Source organism: Helicoverpa zea, chromosome 11, assembly GCF_022581195.2.
Source record: "Helicoverpa zea isolate HzStark_Cry1AcR chromosome 11, ilHelZeax1.1, whole genome shotgun sequence".
Lineage (NCBI taxonomy): Eukaryota > Metazoa > Arthropoda > Insecta > Lepidoptera > Noctuidae > Helicoverpa > Helicoverpa zea.
In genome coordinates this window covers 7,069,934-7,090,126 of record NC_061462.1, presented here as the reverse complement: position 1 = coordinate 7,090,126, position 20,193 = coordinate 7,069,934, and the positions used below count along the sequence as shown (strand labels likewise).

General features: G+C 34.9%; 2 protein-coding genes across 5 annotated transcripts; one reads left to right on the top strand and one right to left on the bottom strand.

Annotated features, from left to right (window-relative positions):
- Nucleotides 1–144: 144 nt before the first annotated feature.
- LOC124634333 (retinoid-inducible serine carboxypeptidase-like) lies at nt 145–5,223 on the top strand. Of its 2 annotated transcripts, XM_047169873.1 has the most exons (11): nt 269–299; nt 1,693–1,940; nt 2,273–2,372; nt 2,537–2,667; nt 2,740–2,850; nt 2,926–3,247; nt 3,325–3,402; nt 3,594–3,742; nt 4,087–4,280; nt 4,707–4,819; nt 4,881–5,223. In XM_047169873.1, the coding sequence occupies exons 1-9, from the start codon at nt 284–286 to the stop codon at nt 4,165–4,167; spliced, it is 1,236 nt and encodes a 411-aa protein (XP_047025829.1). In that variant the 5' UTR covers nt 269–283; the 3' UTR covers nt 4,168–4,280; nt 4,707–4,819; nt 4,881–5,223. The 2 variants fall into 2 exon arrangements, with proteins under 2 accessions (XP_047025828.1, XP_047025829.1); XM_047169872.1 differs by lacking the exons at nt 4,707–4,819; nt 4,881–5,223 and having other exon boundaries at nt 145–299.
- Nucleotides 5,215–19,935, bottom strand: LOC124634331 (RUN and FYVE domain-containing protein 2). 3 transcript variants are annotated; one of them, XM_047169870.1, is made up of 16 exons: nt 19,682–19,935; nt 17,413–17,591; nt 17,092–17,201; nt 16,777–16,984; nt 16,513–16,688; nt 15,305–15,441; nt 14,476–14,534; nt 13,716–13,835; nt 13,349–13,489; nt 11,967–12,064; nt 10,150–10,291; nt 9,736–9,810; nt 9,074–9,307; nt 8,492–8,714; nt 5,654–6,753; nt 5,215–5,621 (listed from the first exon to the last, which is right to left on the bottom strand). In XM_047169870.1, the coding sequence occupies exons 1-14, from the start codon at nt 19,848–19,850 to the stop codon at nt 8,589–8,591; spliced, it is 1,974 nt and encodes a 657-aa protein (XP_047025826.1). In that variant the 5' UTR covers nt 19,851–19,935; the 3' UTR covers nt 5,215–5,621; nt 5,654–6,753; nt 8,492–8,588. The 3 variants fall into 3 exon arrangements, with proteins under 3 accessions (XP_047025826.1, XP_047025825.1, XP_047025827.1); XM_047169869.1 differs by lacking the exon at nt 19,682–19,935 and adding an exon at nt 17,670–19,301; XM_047169871.1 differs by lacking the exons at nt 5,215–5,621; nt 5,654–6,753; nt 8,492–8,714; ... (2 more) ...; nt 10,150–10,291; nt 19,682–19,935 and adding an exon at nt 17,670–19,303 and having other exon boundaries at nt 11,100–12,760.
- Nucleotides 19,936–20,193: the final 258 nt, after the last annotated feature.

Here is a 20,193-nt window from a genome sequence, read left to right as displayed (position 1 = left end):
CGTAGGTCTGTAATGAGAAGCGCGTGACATACTCTAAAACCACGGGATAACCGCTCTTCTATATATATCTAGCTATTTTTTTTGTTGATTTGTCTCATTAATTCATTAGAGGAACATAGGTATAATGATATCACCACATGGCGTGCGTTTAAAACGACGTTAATCGTTAACGAGTGACTCTAAAGCGCACATGTGAATTACAAAGTGGAAGTATTTTTTAAAATTGTAGTCTACAATGAATTTATTTACACTATGGATAACAACAACATTTTGTGTGATAGTGATGGCACTAATCGAAGGTAAGCAAGTTAATATAGCTATTAATATAAGATCACTAAAGTTTTTTCACTGACGTTTTAGGCGCAGAATTTGAGGGTAGCGCTGAACGTGATTTAAATTACCTAGAGTCTGATTCACTTGATTGATCTATTTAACTCTGAAAATAAATTATAGCGAAATGCATAAATCAATATGACGATCATCATTGCAACCTTCTATGTTTTCACTGCTTAGGGCTCTCCTACTAAGTAACAATTTTGTCCACGATTCACGATCGTATAGGTAATGCAAATTACCTAATTTTTAGTCCATGTATAAACTTAGAAACAATGTATCAAGCATTACTCTTAGAGCTATGCCTCATTAGGACGCCAATGGCGACGTCGCCGGCTACGTATCCAAGTAGTTAGTATTGAAACGTATGGTGCCTAACTCACTTGGCGACGGTATGGCAACGTCGCCAAATTGGAAGCGTGGCCACGAGCTACAGTTTTCTACGTGGCTTCTGGCTACTCTGGCAGCTTGGCGACGATGCCACGGTTGCCACTATATTGTACACGGTAGAGTGCACCTCCCTCACTCAGTCGCCAATGTGATCGCCAGTCAGCGTGCGATTTCTTCAGCGATGACGTATACAATTGACTGTCTAGACACCATGGCCACTCGACTTGGCGACATTTGGATCCCAGAAGTAGCCAGACCTGAGCCGCTGGCGACGTCGCCATGGCGTCCTAGTGAGGCAGAGCTCGAATCGAATTGGTTTTGTCTTCATGCGACTTGACCCAAATTGTTTGATGACTTGCAGCATTTCGTGCATGCGCGTATCCCCAAATGCGTGATGAGCTTTTGTGAATGAAATGATGTAGATACTTAAGAGCTTTTTTGAAACTATCTGTTTCCCACGGATCCCAACGCGCGTCCTGCAGGAACTACTTTCGCACCCTGATAAAATGTGGCCTTCATCCTTTCTGCTACATGTTTACCTACCCAATTTAAACAGGCGGGCAGAATAATTATGTATTTTCGCATATAATTTAAGAAGGAATTAAGGTCAGAGAGAATACATTGTTAACTTAATTGTCATGTGCCGAATATTATACTCAAACATTACGGACACAAGAGCTTTTAAAAAGTCTGAAATCGTTAACCCACTTTCAGAAAGCGAGGTGATTTACGCACATTCCTTCTCTGTATTATAGAAGAAAAGAGGCTTTAGTTCTGTATACCAGCACCAGAGTCAAATTACTTGATACTAGGCAATAGGCCATTCCTAGAATTTTATGGCTGGCTATAACCGTATGTAGCCACTTCAGAGACTTTGGCTGGCCCTAGACCCTATAATTGCAGAACAGCATGAATGGTGTCACATATTTATTCTTTGGTGTCACAGTTTATTCGAACGGTTTGTTACAGAAAACCCTTACACCAAGGCTTTAAAAATGAATAAACAGTGGGAGAACATACACGGATATGTGCAAGTTAGGCCAGGAGCATACATGTTTTACTGGTTCTTCTACGCAAATGGGACCAAAATTGACGCGAATCGCAAACCCGTCATAATATGGATTCAAGGGGGACCGGGATTTGCAGCGAGCGGTGTGGGCAACTTCGCAGAAATGGGACCTTTTCATATGGATTTGACACCACGCAATCATACTTGGGTATGTGTCATTGAAATAATCTATTCACCTCATCTTGTCTTTTTAAGAGGAGGCTAATATGTTTTTCACCCATTGTATGTGGGTTTGTACCTTTGTGATACTATTTAGGCAAAAGACGTAGGCAGATTTCGATAAATGACACTTGATGATAATTCACGCCCTTGGATTTGTCATGACATACTAGATGTAATTAAAATAATTTTACAAAAATATAGAACAATCTAACTGGCAGGATTTCTACGCTATTATACAAAGGAAACAGTAAATATAGGATTACAGAAGAAAATTACGTGTTTTAATGATTACGATAATAAATTATTCGGTAATTTCAGGTGAAAGGAAGGAATGTACTGTTCTTAGACCATCCTGTCGGCACTGGATTTAGTTACGTTACAAATAGTTCATTACACGCCAAAACTGATCGAGATATGGGTATGATATTCAAATCCTAATTCAATTAATTACTAAATTAGTTTCGAGCATGATATAGGTACAATACAATAAATAATAATGTGCAATAATGATTTGAGGAAATTGTACGTATGTAATATTTATGTTGCTTAAAGTCAAATAGTAACTGAGTGTTTTGTCCACAGCAATGGATTTAGCAAGAGCAATAAAAGTATTTTACAGGAGATACAAAGAATTCCGCAAGACACCGACGTATTTGTTCAGTCAAAGTTATGGCGGTAAACTTTGTCCACGTTTGGCATATTATTTACACACGGTATGGACATAAAAATTATACACCTGTACATGTTTTATTATATCTGTCTATTGAGCTTCTTATTTTTTCTAGGCAATCGAGAACAAGAGCCTGAAATTGAATTTTAAAGGAATCGGTATTGGCGGAGGTTGGGTTGATCCTAGAGAAAGCATTTTAGTGCAGCCGAAGTTTTTATATCTCTCGGTAAGATAACTGCCATTTTTAACAAAAAGTTTCGCAATTTGCAAGTCTCCTGGCTTACATTAAATATTGTTTCAGGGGGTGATAGATCGAAATTTATATCTCTCTTCTTCGCGGGTAGCCAAGAAGCTAGCTCATTACATACAAGAAGAGGAATATTTCCAAGCGGATATTTTCGACGATATTTTGTTCAGGACTCTTAACAAGCAAGGCGAATTAAATTTCAACAACGTGTATGCTCCCAGTCCATACCCAGCACTTGATGAGTTACAAGACAAAATGAATAAATACATAAAATATACTTTGCCAGAAGTTAACGCGACGAGAAAGTGGGTGTATTTATCGCTACCTCCATACAATAGTTTGAAACGAAGCTTCTTAGTTCCTTCGGTATCCTTCTGTAAGTATTTTTCTCCACACTTATAAACTCTTAAAGCGCATTTGAGTAATTAATAATATGTGTATTTTCTATAACAGTAGAAGCTCTATTGAATAAGACGAAGTTGAAGATAGCAATCTATAATGGGAACTTGGACGTTGTCACTCCGTTAGGTGGTAAGTTATTTTTATTGCCTTATCTAACCAGATAAATATCAAGCGAGTCATGTGTTGTGTATCAATAAAATATTTCTTACGTTCCGACAAAAAAATAGATTAATTGTGTCCTTACTGACTAGGTTAATAGTTTAATTGTTCTTTTATTAATGTTTTTGCACAAACAATGTATTTTTGTTTTCGTTTCATAGGCGCTTGCAGTTGGGTCCACAAATTAAAATGGCATGGAGCTGCGGAATTTGCCACTGCTAAACGGCACCATATCCGTGGAAATAGAAACGGATATTATAAAGAGATGAACAGACTAAGTTTTTGGTGGGTCTTCGGAGCTGGTCATTGGGTAAGTAACTAAGATCATGTGTATGTGCCATCAAGCAATGTTTAACTAAGAAACGTTACACCTATCATTGGTACTTTATCGTAACTCTTCTAGTAAATGTTTTTATATTCTGTTAAATTTTTCAAAAGTTAAAGAAGAGATATTATAAGACGACCTCTTCCGCTGTGGCTAGGGAACGTCAGATTTTTGCTGAATAAAACCCACCATGTTCCTTTTGGAGCTCTTTGTGTACCAGAGTGTCTTTCGAACAATCGCGCATCCCTTACAGAAACATAATGGCATAAAAACTTTGATGACTAATTTCTTGTACAAGTTCTTTTATCCTTGATCTATGAATATTTCAGATTCCTGAAGAAAACCCAGAAGCTATGGAGCACATATTGGATTACGTTATGGCAGAAGACGTAGTGAAACCTCCAACGTAAGAACAACTTTAAAAACGCTTATATGAAATTATCTTGAAATATTCAAATTTAAGATTTTTAAGCACCGCCATTAACTGTGTAAATTAAAATTTTTACATATTTTAACTGAATTATACAACATGTAACGTAATTAACGCACACCCTCAAACACCCTAATTAGAATATTATGTTATAATCATAATACATACACTGAATTTTTAATTTAACATGTATATGCATTGTTATTTACTAAATTAGTTATACCAATTCTTGGAGAACTTTTTGGTCATACTACTACGCACGCAAATATCGCGCGCCGCTCGACTCGACACAACATAACGAAACTACGGAAAAAGCCGACAATACACGAAGTCTTATTACTTTGAGTTACGGTCTATTTGAATTTGTTTTGACTGTACAGGGTTAATATGACAATAATTTCCGTAGTTTAATTAATTTTGGGATAAAAAATTACTTATATTAAAAATGATATAAATCGATTTAGTAAACGATTCTGAACAAACTAATTTCAGGATGTGCGTTAATTAAGTTACATGTTGTATAAGTCGTCGGTAAACTATTGAGATTAACTCTTTACCTGACTGCGAAAGAGAGTTTGTATTATCTGTCGCTCAATTGTCAATGTTTTGGATAAGATTCTTGTCTTATTTAAATCATCATCATCATCATCATCATCAGCCTATCGCAGTCCACTGCTGGACATAGGCCTTTAAATAATTTCATAAAATATGCGATACGACTCGTACTATATTATTTAAAACATAAGTTCGTATTTATTTTATGTTTAGATATTTTGTAGGAACACGTTAAGTTAACGCCATGCTTAATTTATTCTTATGTAGAGTAAGAGTAACTTAACTAAAGACGCTGTAATAATTCCCCGTAGCTTTGCCTGTGTAATTTAAATTAGCAAACATTACTTCAATCTTGAAACAATTCTTATGTTTGTGAACGTAAACGTACGTTATCTTTGCAGTGTTTTTAAGATTTGAAAAGTGTATGTTAAGATATTCCATATTTTTACAAGAATAAATAAAAATCAACATGTATGTTAAATTCGGTTATTTTTATGTCCAGATTACGTATTCATAGTTATTATACAAACAATAATATATTTACAATAATAATAATTCATTACGTGTTTTTCGATAACAATCATAATATACATATTCATCATAACTGAAGCACCTCACTAACAACAATGATCCATAGACAACAATACATAATAGCAAATAATCTATGAACCTTTCATTTTAATTTGATTTTACTATACATTATAATAGTAAGACCCCGGCCCGCTTATTTAAGTAGGGAATAAAATGGATACGTAATATATATTTAGTTTGCAACACATTTAATTTGCTAGCCATTAGGCATGAAGTTTATCTCTATGATACGTTAAAAACCTCCTTGCATTAAAAATATATTTTCCCATGATGAGCATTATTTAAATTATATTATTATTATTATTTTATTATATTATTATAGTACAGAATAGACCTTTAAACAATTCCGGGACGTCTTTTAATTAACAGTTCTAGTTAACAAAAAAAAAAAACACGAGATGTCATTTTATAAAACGAAGCCACACACCAAAGGTCTTGTACTTTAATTACAATTGGCTATGGTTAATATTATTAAATTCGTTTTTTTTACCAAACTAATTGCATTTTTGACAACAATGGCCGCGAATAATTATTTAATTTGCTTCGTACAATTTAATAAAATATATAAAATAAACTTTGCGAATGGAATATTTCATCAGTATAATTGATTTAGTATTTATTACAAAATAAGAAAAAATAATGTTGTTTTGTACTATAAATAATATGATCTTAATTTTAAGATAAAGACCGATAATTATTTAGGCTAATACAATTACCTATATTTATATTATGTATGCTGTAGTCATTATTTCTATTGATTTATAATTTGTTCTATATGTATGTTCTACGAACCATAGACATTGAACATTTTTGATTATTAATCTATGATCAAGAACGGCTGTTGGTCAAATGATAAAACTTTACGGCAATTAACTGAAAATGAAGAATGTGTCATTTTACAGTTAAAAAATGTAACTATTTTCTAGCCTAGGTAACACACGTAGAAAGCTGATTAACTGAATTGATTGTGTTTTATTCAAGCTTTATGGGAATTAAATATCTGAGCTTATGATTTTTGATTTTAATCTCCGGACCATTAGAATGGATGACACTTGAGCGCGTATTTGTTTGTTTTACTACATGATTTGATCCTTTAAAACGTACATTTAGTTAAAATGGTAAACAAAACATGTTTACTGAAAATTATCATCAGTCTTAAAGAGCTACTGTGACACACAAACACTCATTCTTAGCGGTCAAACATGTCACATCATCTTGGAGCACTTTTAAATTGACCGGATTCATGTAACATCATATACCTTTTGAAAAAAGGTGAGCTTTAATAACCCACTCATGATCATTTTTGCATTTGCATGTGAATACACAATTTACGTGCGCTCTACTGAACCGAGTCCGCACAATAACGTAATATCAAATTTCATTTTCTACCGAGTCTACCTTCCCGGTATTTTCTACCAAAGGACAATGCCAGGGTCTGGGCTCAAAGTTTGCCCAGCAGTGGGAGTAGTTCCAGCTGGTTCCATAGTGCACTCTGAACACGAAATCCAAATATTTTTGAAATCGGTCCCAGAGGTCCCGAAAAAAACCGGTTCAAATGTTCTCCATAGATAGTCACTTAACAAAGCCTGAGCCATTTGCCCAGCAGTGAAAGTGGTCGAAATAGGTTCTTTACTGCACTGTTAATACGAAATCCAAATATTTTGGAAATCGGTCCCAGAGGTCCCGAGAAAAACCGGTTCTAATGTTAAATTTGAACAGTCACTTTATAAAGCCCAAGCCATTTGCCCAGTAGTGGGAATGGTTAGAATAGGTTCTTTACTTCACTGTTAACACGAAATCTAAATATTTTGGAAATCGGTCCCAGAGGTCCCGAGAAAAACCGGTTCTAATGTTAAACTTGAACAGTCACTTTATAAAGCCCAAGCCATTTGCCCAGTAGTGGGAATGGTTAGAATAGGTTCTTTACTTCCCTGTTAACACGAAATCCAAATATTTTGGAAATTGGTCCCAGAGGTCCCGAAAAAAACCGGTTCAAATGTTCTCCATAGATAGTCACTTAACAAAGCCTGAGCCATTTGCCCAGCAGTGAAAGTGGTCGAAATAGGTTCTTTACTGCACTGTTAACACGAAATCCAAATATTTTGGAAATCGGTCCCAGAGGTCCCGAAAAAAACCGGTTCTAATGTTAAACTTGAACAGTCACTTTATAAAGCCCAAGCCATTTGCCCAGTAGTGGGAATGGTTAAGATAGGTTCTTTACTTCACTCTTAAGACGGAATCCAAATATTTTTTAAATCGGTCCCAGAGGTCCCGAGAAAAACCGGTTCTAATGTTAGCCAGCCATTGTTAGCAAGCCATTTTAAGCAGCCACAAACCTAACAACCTCTTTTCTTGAAATAATATTCAGATAGTTAGTGGTTTCACTGTTAACAGGAAAAAAATAAATAAATTGAAAAGTAACTATTGTTTCTCTTGCTTTTCAGTCTCTATCTACCACAATCAGTCCTAAGTTCGTGTAGCGTCATGCAATTAATATCCGTAATGGCAATGGAAAAATCTTATCAAGACAAATAAAATAAGCTCGAACACGAGGTAGTAAATAGATACCGTTGAGGAGTTCCCTCGTCTCACTGTCGTCTCCACCGTCAGGTCAGGTCTTAACCTCCACTGTTTTGTGGTGTCGGAGACATATACCCAAATGACAAGTTTTTATTCGATATGTGCTTACAATTTCCGAGATTTCCCTATTGTTTTAAGGTTTCTATCACCAGACCCTGGACCGAATAACAAAGGAACCATTTGGAAAGTAAATTCTTTCAAACAATAAAATGATTGTTTAAATCGGTTGGTAAATGACGGAGTTATGCACGTACTTACGTAAAAAGAATACAAACGAACTGAGAAAATCCTCCATTTTTTGAAGTCGGTAAAAAAAAATCTCGTTCAATACCTCGTATTTATCGATTAATATTATAATGCATTTCAATTAAGGTAATAAAAGTGGAATAGTTAAGAGTTCGTAAGCATATTTTTCGTAATATTGAATAAGAGTCAAACCAGTTTTTCTCAGGACTCCTGGGATAGATTTCGAAATATTTCGGTCTGGGACCTATTATAAGCCTATGGAACATAATACACTATGCAGTTACTGTGGGCAACTCTTGAGCCCAACTTCCATACAAAGAATAGCATTGTCCTTTCACCGGCAGTAACTTCATTCGCACAGATTTTAATATTTCAGTGCGTTATTTTGGTCAATTCAAATAATTGGAAGCTATCCTATAATTGTGTTAGCTACGTTAGTCTCACTTCAGCGTAGCAGGCGTCGCAAACTCGAACAGGCTTGGTGTTGCCAGTTAACGCAACTGTCTTGTCGCTGCACGCCGCGCAGAATATATGTCCACACCGCCGGCAATGGTGCTGGAAAGGAAAAATAATAAGCATTATATTTTTTACAAAATTCAATGTAACAGCTCGTGGATTAGTAAGATCGATGCTTGGCGCTTGTCGGTCCCAGCTATCATTTGAACATCTTTGGCAGTCGGTACGGATAGCCGAAATGTCCAACAACCAAAAGGTTGGGAAGGTCTGAAAGGCAGTCGTTCCATGTAAAACACGGAATCCGGTTAAAACTGGAAGCCGACCCCAACGAAGTTGGAAAAGGCTAGAGAGATGATGATGGATGACTAAATATGATTTTTTCCTTTTTAAGATCGACCCTTATGTTCTAATTCAGTTAAAAGCAGCTCAAAATTGATTCACAAGATTTAATAACTTACTTTCCGCCTCGCGATTGAGAATTCTTTAGTACATGCCGTACAAGCCGTGGCGTCCTTATCATGCGTCCACGTAGGAGTTTCTTCAACGGTCTGCGATTGTGCCTCCTTCTCCAAGAGTTCAGCTAATTGCAATTTGTTCTCGCTTAATGTAGCCCCTACTTCTTCTAGAGTTTTCTGTGCTTCTATGTATTGTGTTTTTAAGACGTGCTGCTCTTCTTGTAGTGAGAGGTATTTCTGGAAATGATAAAAAATCATTTGTATTATTTTCACAAATATTATTAGACCCGTGTTAGGCAGATGACATTGTCACCTTTTTTAGTACAATTTCATTCATATGCATGATAAAGTATGCAAATGTGAAGCTAGTCTTTGCTGGTAATTTTTTTGAGAACATAAATTATTATTTTTGGACAGCTAGAACATCAATTCGTACTGAGCTATCTGCAAAGTACATCAAGTTTTGCGAGTAAGGTGTGGAGTGATTATTATGATTAGTATCTATACGTTGCCCAACACAACAATGTCTTGTGCCTACTCGACATAACAAGTTACGCTCATATAATCGGGCGAGTTAGTTCTGAAAAATCCATCTAGATTATTCTACATAATCTATCTATCGATATTGATGAGTAAGTTTAAGATAGCTATTGTGCGTAATTTACCTGTCCTATTGATTTGAGGGATTCCACTTCTTGTGTTAACATTGATATCTTATCGCGATCCCGCATCATCGATTCCTATAAATAATATTAATTATTAATACATTTATCGTAGAAGGAAAACAGTGTTTAATTTGGTAAGCAATTTCTATGAACTTATGATAATATTTTTGGCAGCGTTACCTACATGTTTTCAAGCTCTCATTTATCAATGACTTAAATTTTTTGTTGATTTCTTATTGAATTGAAACAAACATCCTTTATTCTCCTCTTGCTCCAAATTGACCTACGTCACAATAGTTTTATTATTTAATTTTGCAAGATGTAGGCCAACCAGCAACCTGTCTATTAAGGTCAATTCGGCACACTACTGATTGACTAAAGAAACTCATCAACCTATATATAATTTATACTTACTTGTAAGGATACTCTCCATTCCCGTTCTATCCTAAGATCTCCTTCTGCAGCCACAGCCCTGGTTTCCGCAGCAGCCGCTTTCTGTCCCAGCGAGCGCGCACTCTCTTCTAAATTCTTCCTAGCTAACTTATCTTCTTGCAACCTATTGTGTGCATACATCTTTAACATAAGGACTTTTGATCGTGCTAGTTCTCACGGGATTGTGTGTGTAGTGAAAAGCTTGAGTGTGTCATTTGTTTTAGGCTGGTTGAATGCTTTTGAGTATATAGGATATTTTTTTTAACCAGTGCGCATGTTTTGAAAGTGTAAGCTTTAAGGCAATTTATAATGACTTTTATTTTACACGTCTTATGGCTGAATACTGAAACGCCACATAATTTGAAGTGTTACGCAAAAATAATTATTTCACTTTTCATAGTTACGGTAAGGCTAAAGTTAAGTAACTTTTCAGTATTCGGGTAACTAATAAAAGCAAAAGTTATCGTTCACTTGCGTACTGGGTAAAAACTATTCCTGTATACAGGTATATTTTTGGCGATATTTGATTTTCCTATTATTTAAAACTTTGTAGGGTTTTGTGTGTCATATACTGTTTGTTGCTTTATTTTACTCACTTTGAGTAACAAGTGAGTTAGTACTCTTGTTGAGTGGATTTAAGTTTCAAAAATCATATTCTATGCAAAGAAAAAATAATTAAGATCGAATCAATTCCATTAGAAATTATAATACAATGGCGCGAATTCTTATTAATTGAGTATTGTTTTAATGTTTTCGATTCCAGGAATGTACAAACGCTTAATAGTATGTTAGTGTGTATCACAATCGAGGTATTGTTTAGTCACACAAAGCATGCAAACATAGGAGTGAGATTGATAATGGCAAACCTACACAATAAACACAAAATTAAAACAAGCAAGTCCATTGGAATTCCAGTTCAATAAAATACAGAATGCGACTGAATATGCTTTATTATAAATAAGGCTTTTACACAACTACTGCCTCGTAATTACAAAACTATTAAAAAGAAAATGTCTAAATTACGATTTTAATATATTTGCTGCTAGATAATAACGAGCACATATTTGTATACAATCATAAAAATTCAAGTTTCCAAGCACAGTAGCTACCCAAGTCAAATGAGATCAAATACCCTTTAAAAGTAATACTTAATCAAACATCTCTATACAATGTAACTCCACTGAAAAAGTATACAAAATACCAATCTCTTCATTAGCACTACCAAATCCTCACGCCCTCTAATATACAGGTACTTTTATTAGTTATGTTACATAATCGTCATCGAAACGTAAAATTAAAATTGTTTTAAATAAATAACAAATATTCAACACAGTGACATTATTCTTAACATTACCTACTAAATAAGATTTTTTTGTGAGAATCAATGAATTAACATTATAAATTAATTAACTTTAATGAAATAAAAACCTAACACAAACTTAATGTGAATTAACACAAGTTACAATTGGATATTAATTTGAATCACAGCAAGTAAGCGAAAGCAACAGTAGCATTACATATAACAAGTGATCGATATGATCGGATCAATTTTAATGTTACGTCGAAATACTGATTTTTGCATTCACTAGTTCATTGTGACGGTTTGCCAATATCGAGCGAATGGAAAGAGTTGCCGCTAGTTGACACACGCAAGCGGTGCATTGCTCACACCTAGGTGCGTTCAGTACTGATATGTCAAGCGCTTAAGTTACATACAACTGCGATATATTCAGGCACTCTTTCGATCCTTACGGATGAACGCAGGATGCGATGTCAAAGTAAAAATTAGTAAAACCTACTTCTCATCGAGTTGATGTATGGTGCTGCCCATTGATTCAGTCTTTGCTTCCAATTTGGCTATTAGCTCTGTTTTATGTTTCAAGGAACTTTCACATTCCTAAAACAAGGCCAATACAGTTTAGCTGAATAAAATGACAACTCATTTGAGCGGAAGTTGGATTATTTTTGTTAGTTTAAGCAGATAAGTACAGGACATATGCTATTGTTAGTTCCATACCAATACATATCATTTATTAATTTATTCTGAGGTTAATACAGTGGTATAATTATGAATATTTAATCTATGTAAATGCAGTAAATACTTTATAACCATCATATTATCCTCAACACCATTAATATCACCATAATATTAAAATGTGTTAGTAGTTAATACATTAATAATTTTCTAGGAAACAGGAAATACCACTTGAATTGTGATAAAAGAACAATTTATTTACACTCATGATTTCACTAACGTGGGACATTACTCTGCGATTTGATTAACTGTTTTGTCTCTCATGTTACTCTTTCGGAACGGTGGTATTTCCTGGAGGTTAAGTTTTTTATGAGGCGGGCCTTCATCCTTAGACTTTGTACCCTTTTGTGCGTTACTTTGTGCTTTCAGTTTTTCTAATTTTTCCCCTAAATTATTTTCGTTAGTAGTAGGAGACCTGAGAGCTTTGACTAAATCGTTATCGGGTCCTAAGAAGTGGTTATATTTCTCAAGGTTGTGAAGTATTTTGCCAATTTGTTCGGCTTTCCCCTGGAGCCTCGACACCATTTCGCCCTTCTGCGTCAGTTCCATCTCGCATTCCTTCCGAGCGACAACCGCGGCATTGTGAATACAGCATGGTATTAGTATAGGTTATATATATACTATTACATAATATTAGCAGGTTAGTGAGAAAAGTAACAACACAACTGAAATAAACTAATATACGAATACATAAAGTTTGAATAAGTTATATGCGAAATAAGTTGCCATACAAAAAATACAATAGGTGGGTACAAAGGTGAAGACAAAGAAGTATTTATTCATTAATCAAATTGGTGGGATAATGATAATGCATGGGCGGGATTCAAGCAGTGTTAGATGGATCACCCACGCCCGACCTTCGCGGGGCATCGGTCTTTGTTGGTTGACTATAAAGTCAAGATAATAATAAGCAAGTAAACCCGGAGTAAGTTAGATAGATTTGCGAATTGAAAGTAAGAGTTCACAGTTATCAACTTGTATTGATCATCAACAGACCATGAAGTACAAGTGAAGAAACTTCAGAAACGATTGACGCAACAAGCGCGAGTGATTGCTCAACCAGTGATAAAGTTAAGGGTACAAAATCCTAATAGATTATTACGAATATCAACATGCTTATCAGTGCACTAAGAGTTAATGACTCACCTGTAATTTTTTGTACATCTCTAGGTTAATTAGTTTTATATCGTCGAGCTGCCTTCTCAGCGAAATTATTGTGTCTTGTTTATCGTGTATATCTTTTTCTAACAATTTCATAGCCACCTCCATTTCTGCTTTAAGTGAAATCTGAAGTGTAAAATTTTAAGTGCATTGTTATTAATTAGTGTTGAGTCCTCTGCGAACATAGTAGATAGGAAGATTTACTGCGTTAGTCAGGATATGGAATAATGTTACCTATACAAGTTATTGTGACCATACATAGCGGCCATTAGCCTTTATGCACAGACCTTGAATATACAGAGACATGATGTAACGTCATTGTTGTTGAATCAATGGTAAATATTTACTCTACCTGCAAGTCCAATTCTCTTTGAAGTTCCAAATATTTCTTTCTTTCTTCTTCCAAATTCTTGCTGGCCTCGCTATCATTTTTGGATTTATCCGAAGCAATACTTTTCACGCTGCGTTTCTCCTGAAAGATTAAGGTGACACATTTGTTAAGGGGTTAGCGAGATAGTTTATTTACGCTATTTTTAAACCGCACACGTTGTTTCATCTATTTCAGTTAGGTTAAATCGCGAAGTGTGAATACTATTTTTGGAATTTGGAGAGGATTTTATTATTGGCGTCTAATCAAAAGCGGACAAGAAGTGTTTTTATTAAGTATTATCTTAATTGCATTATTTTTCGCTATATGAAGTCATTATGATAATCTATGAATTGGCGTCTTATCGGCTATGTCATCGCTGATATCATAGAAGCTATAGCACCAAAATATATTTATTCCGGCTTCTGTTATACTAAAATAAATACTTTAATATAAGTACTTCTTTTCCTACGAATAAGCATTGACCTAAATTGAACTAGACATTATGCAAAGAACTTGTCAAAACAATGCCAGTAATTTGGTTTTATCATTTTATGTTTCCTTTCCAATGAGGAAAAATTTAAAAAAATATACCTTTGAGGAAAACACTGAGTAATACAAAGATTTTCGTTGTGACTAACTAACATAATAATTAAAAGATTTATTCACAATAATTTACAGGGCAGTAGAAAAGAGTTATGTTTTGGTACAAGACAATAATATTAAAAACAAAACACGGTCTCACCTCTTCATCAGATTGCAATTCCACCACTTTCATCCTCGTGTCTTTGGTTATATCTTGCCCTGCACAAAAAATGCACACATGCTTAGAAACAAAACAACATAAACACAGACTAGACCGTGATATATTTATACCGGCATATAAATAACTCACAGGATTTGGCCCAAAAAGTTTGTTTCGTTTGACTTTTAGCTGTTGAGTTGCCCATTAATGCTGAGTTATCGCGCATAACTGTTTGACGCCGTGGTTAAATAATAACTGGCAATAACGTGAGTACGCGGGCGACGGTGACCAAGTACTAATGCCTACTGAGCTATACAATACACTGAGTCATCAACGTAAGGTGTCTTATCTGTTGGATTTTCTGTTATTGTTATTCGGACTGTGATTCCGATAGTAAACACTGACGGCCATGAGGTTTCCCTTTCCTGCCGGCCCGTTATGTGATAGAGGTTAATGGCTGTTACTTTTTTTGGAAGAATTGATTTTTTTAAAAGTGATTGCTGATTGTACTCCTCTAACTTGAGTATCGTGTAGTTTTTCCATCACAGATAGAAAGCATTAATATTTTAGAATAACAAATATTATTTAATTGTATTTAAATATAACTCACGCAGTACAAATTAAACTGCATTGTGCTGACTGTATGTGTGGGTTTCAAGAGGTTAATGACACTGTTTTTTGGTACTCACCTTTATTCATGCTTATAAAAAAGTGACTAGCTGTTGAAAATTTTAATTACCTACTGTCTCACATGTGAAAATTACTATTTGTCCTATTATTTTGTATTTACCCAAAAGCAGTTCAGTGAAAATGATTTTTCAAGACTTACCCAGCGCATGTTTCAGTTGATTGTTTTCTTCAACTAACTGAATCATAGTGTTTTTGGAGATAGCCAAATCCTCCTTCATAAGGGCATTGGTAGCTGTCAAGGTCTCAACCTTAGCTTGAAGGTTTGCCACTGTAGCACTAAAACAAATATTATTAACATAACAACCGTTTGTACTGAAGTGACCTTAATTTCGGCGGAAAAAAGAAAACTTAGGCAAGAACGTATAAAGGCCTAGGTTGAAATTAATTGATTGAGGTAAGTTCTATACTATTGAATGTGTACTAAAATTTAGATGAGACAGGTTACCAGCAGTGAGACGATAAAAAGAAAAAAATATGACAGTAAATAGCTATTGAGGAAGGCATTTTCATCCGGATGAGCGATGTAGTATCATTGGGACAAGAGCGACGATGCGGCGCAAGGTAGTATTTGATAATACTTATTCGTAAGTATATCAATAACAGATGGATCACTGTAGTTCGTTATTAAAACAAATCGTCACGGGTCTATGAACTTGGTAAAACATAATGTTTGCTCGTGACCTTATTCAGGTAAGTTGGCCTTCAGCAACATTATGTATTTACATTGTTGAATGTTACAACTACAATTTGGATAGAAAGAACGTTTCTTCATGATAGACACGTCTGGTTGCCAGACATCGTAATATAGCGTCAACCATTTCATACTAGACTGGTTTTGATTGCGTGCTGAATGCAATGGGTAAGTGGGTGTCAACGTTTATTTGACAAAATAATTTTCACTTCAGAAACATTTGGTCTGAAGTCCAGATCGCGATAAAGGAAGTAGTTGTGTATTTGCACTATATGTCGTCTTTGAAATAGTCACTGAAGATTTGGGATATTAGATTAGGTTCACTTGTGAGATCATATTTGGTTAAGTTTACAGGACGTACAGAAAGAGGTTTTTGGCGTCAATCAAATTCGTTCCGGAATATCAATAACGAAAAAGAACTTCGGAACAAATATACGATCATGCATGAACGAACATCTTATTATCATTGTCATTCTTCTTAGAAACAACTAAATAGGTAATAACAATACTTGTTACTAAGTAGAAATTAGTAAATGAAAGATGTAATTTACTAATGAAGCATTTACCGCGCTACTAAATAGAAAACTATTCGTTAAAAGAGACATTAGCTCAATAGATTAACGTGTGAATTTCAGAACAATGGATTCGAAACTCACTTGAGGTGTCTGTTGAGCTCCTCGATGTAATTCTTCTGGTCTAGCATCGTGGTAATATGACGTTGTTTCGGTTCCGAGTCACTGTTTCCATTACCGGCTAAGTCATTAGAAGAGTTACTGCCGCGTAAGTACAGCGAGAAATCGATTACGCCTTGTTGACTGTCCAAATCTTCCTCCTATGCCAATAACGAAAATTAATTAAAGATTTGCACATAAGTATCTATATTTATGATAGATTAGCAGTAAGATTTTTGGAAACATTACCTTGACACACAAATTACAATCCACGACATTCAGGCCCACTAAAAGGCCAGTAATGATGACGGCTTCCTCGTTGAGCATTAGAGCATGGGGTTCAAAATATTCTTCTAACGTATCTTCACGATGTTCCAAAAGAATACGAAGATAGTCAGCGAGTCTTTTCTGCATCAAGGCCAATCTCAGCCAAGCTCGGGCGCGACCCATGGCAGTTCTAAAAGAAAAAGTAATTTATAAAATTGAGCAAAGTTTCTTATGCGGTAAATTAATCAATTTGATTGTGTTAAGAACCTATGTAATATATTTATGTTTGTAACTTACTTGACAGTAGGAAGATCTCTGATACTAGCCGTAATGTCAGCGGCTTCAGGCGAATATTTCTCAACCATTTGCAAGATGTCCCATAACTCTTTTTTAGGTCCAAGCAATCCCTAAAAAAATTGTTAAGTGAAATAAAGGTAAAATTTTATTTATGTTAAAGGAATGCAATATTGTTCAAATCTTATTCCAGGTCTCACAATTAAAGTACCTAGTAATGGCAAGAATAATAATTATGTCTTTATTTAGCAAACTACTTATTAATTACTAACATTAAAAAATCTTAACATCATAGGCTATAATATTGTGATTTCGTATAATTACCTTCTTCGGCTTGAGTCCATGACGCATAACATGCTCGAGAACAATGAAGAAGTGATGTAAGGGCAAGTGATCGCTATCGAGCATTCTACCATATCGGAGAGATTGTTCGATCAGCTCCTTCACAATCAGTTTAGAGATGTTTACTAGATTGCTGCGTTCGATCACCACGGGATCCCGTGCTACAACAGATGACAATAAATTGTTTTTATTGTCATTAGTATTTACACTTACGGCATTGGTGTGGCAATTATTTTTACCCATCATAGTATTCATCGGGTCGTCGGGCGACGTAATGGTGCCCTGAGCAGATGGGCGATGGAACGAATCCTGCATTTCCATGTCGTGAAGTTCTTTCAGACAAAGCCACTCGCCGTCGACGGAAACGCGGAAATTACACAGGTAGATAGTGTCCTGTGCGCCGGCCATGTCACCGTCCGGGTTGCCGTTACCCTGATGTTGAATGGCCGATGGAATGCCTAATTCGGGCAAGGGATCCACCCCATGAACCGCGGCAAGCGAACGCATAATAAAGCAGCAAATAAACTATCAAGCGAAACAATCAACAGTGTCACGTGAATTTTGATCACCCCTTTATAATCATTTCACACGATGCGCAACTCTGAAGGTCAAATTAGTAAGTTGTGTTTATCCAATCACGTATTTTAATCGTTGCACCGGTTAGCGTAAGTTCCTAATCGAAGGTGGAACGTAACTTTCTTTACGATAAAACGCGGAACACGGCAAATTTTCACGAACAACTGTATGAGCGAAATGCTTTTCCAGAACCTATGTCCAGAATAAATATTGATTTCCCGGCAAGCGCCACTTACTACCTACAACAGCCGGAAAATCAATACTCGCGGCGTATACTGCCATCTGTGTGAAAAGTGTGAAAACACGGAAGACGATCGCAGCAGGAGTACTAAGCATGTAGTAGTATAATAAGTAGTGCTAATGCTATGGAGAAAGATGTAGCTTTTTGGAAAAACCGCGATAATTTCTTTGAGCAGTAAGTATAATTACAATAACTTTAAATAGAGCATTTTGCTGTAGGGAATTGCTGAAATGCTCCAACATAAAATGTAGTTTACGAAATTAATACTTTTGCTATCAATTTTGTACATGTAATACCCATGAATATAATTTTTTTACCCTTGATTTTTTTTACTTATTATGCAAGAAAACAAAATGTTATTGATACATACAAGATTTTCAGTAAGTTTAGTCCACTTGAAGTACGAATCACTTTAATTTACTTCTATAAAATTTTCTAGAGTGATTGTCAATGATTGTTCATTTACTATAGAATAAAAAATATACTAAAAATTAAGTTTATTTTATCAGTAAATGATCATACAGTCTGAATGGTTTAATTCTCTGGCGATTCTTGTCCTTCCTACGTTTAGAAGACCCTCATAACATTTGATTACCAATACAGCAATAATACTGTTGTTTCTGGGAAAGGTTGAGCCAAGAAAAAGTTTCTTATATATTTTGGACGCATAAATAATTACAAAACATAGTAATTTCTTCATCGAACCAAAATTAAAAAAAGCTAATGTACACAAAAGGTAAAAATAATCTTATTAACTTATAAATTAATACATTGAAATTTACATAATGAGCTGCCTTGTTGCCTTGACAAAATCTTGTTTTGGATTTAATTAAACAGTCTAAATAATCTTGAAATATTTATCTTTAGGTATATCTCGCCAGCACAGCACTATCAAGTCCTGGATTTTTGAAAGGAAAACACATGGGTGCAGGCAATACTTTTAGATATTATTAGTGTAAAATATTAAGGCATCAAACACAAAACGAAAACCACCAATTTATAATGGTAATTATTTTAGACTTCAAAATGTTTACTGTGTCTAATAATATGCAAACTAAAACTTAAATAATTTTCCTCTTACAATGTCAATATAGTTTTAATAAAACAGGTAACACAAACAATAACTAAGTGTTAGCATTTTGCACAGAATCGCAACATGTTGTCATTAACAAGTTATTTAGCTACCAAATTCTCTCCACAGCTGTTTCTATATAACTGTGCCACTATCTTGTTTGTATGTAGAAACAAAATATACAAAATGTTATCAATACATACCTACAGCGGTCACGCGATATCCACAACATAATACATGTAATCAACTGATCATAAAAACAATGACCGAGTTTTTAATAAAATCTGAATCGTTTTATTACAAAGATCACTCAATATATATTGACCGAAAGATGAATAATGATAATTAATACTTGTACTTACTTTTCGAACTGTAGTAGTACGATTTGTACGGTCTGCTTAACAAAAGTTCCGGCCATTTATCTTCTCTTGATGAAGACACGGAAGGGGATCTTTCAAAAAACTGGGATTTCACTGAAGATGTTGAAGTTGCTGGGGAAACTTCAACATCCTTATCCTTTGAGGAAGCCATAATTTACCAATTTAACACTTTCCTAAACATTTCGAGTGAAATACAATACAACAAAAAGTAAACGCGTCAGAATTATGTCACTTATCACTTGACATTTTGACTGCTTGTATCTGCACTGTCAAGTGTCAATGTCATTAAAGTTGATCCAAAGACTATAGAACTACATTTTAAACCATAAATATAGAGGAGAAGAAAACAGTGTACCTACTATAAATTCTCCATTTGTAAATCTTTGATTGATTGGTTCAACTTAATGTGATGCCTCTCTGATTAAGACTCAGTGGTATTTTCTTTTGGTCATGATATTTTATTGGCCTATTATAGTTATTATAAGTTGCAATGA

Bases quoted from the DNA above. Each gene is read 5' to 3' on its own strand.
- LOC124634333 (XM_047169872.1), top strand. From the start codon at position 236: ATGAATTTATTTACACTATGGATAACAACAACATTTTGTGTGATAGTG. The intron at 2,668-2,739 runs GTATGGACATAA...TATTTTTTCTAG, and splicing joins TGGCATATTATTTACACACG to GCAATCGAGAACAAGAGCCT. The intron at 3,403-3,593 runs GTAAGTTATTTT...TTCGTTTCATAG, and splicing joins CGTTGTCACTCCGTTAGGTG to GCGCTTGCAGTTGGGTCCAC.
- LOC124634331 (XM_047169869.1), bottom strand. From the start codon at position 17,937: ATGCGTTCGCTTGCCGCGGTTCATGGGGTGGATCCCTTGCCCGAATTA. The intron at 17,202-17,412 runs GTAATTATACGA...CAATTTTTTTAG, and splicing joins ATGGACTCAAGCCGAAGAAG to GGATTGCTTGGACCTAAAAA. The intron at 12,065-13,348 runs GTGAGTCATTAA...GCCTTGTTTTAG, and splicing joins AGATGTACAAAAAATTACAG to GAATGTGAAAGTTCCTTGAA.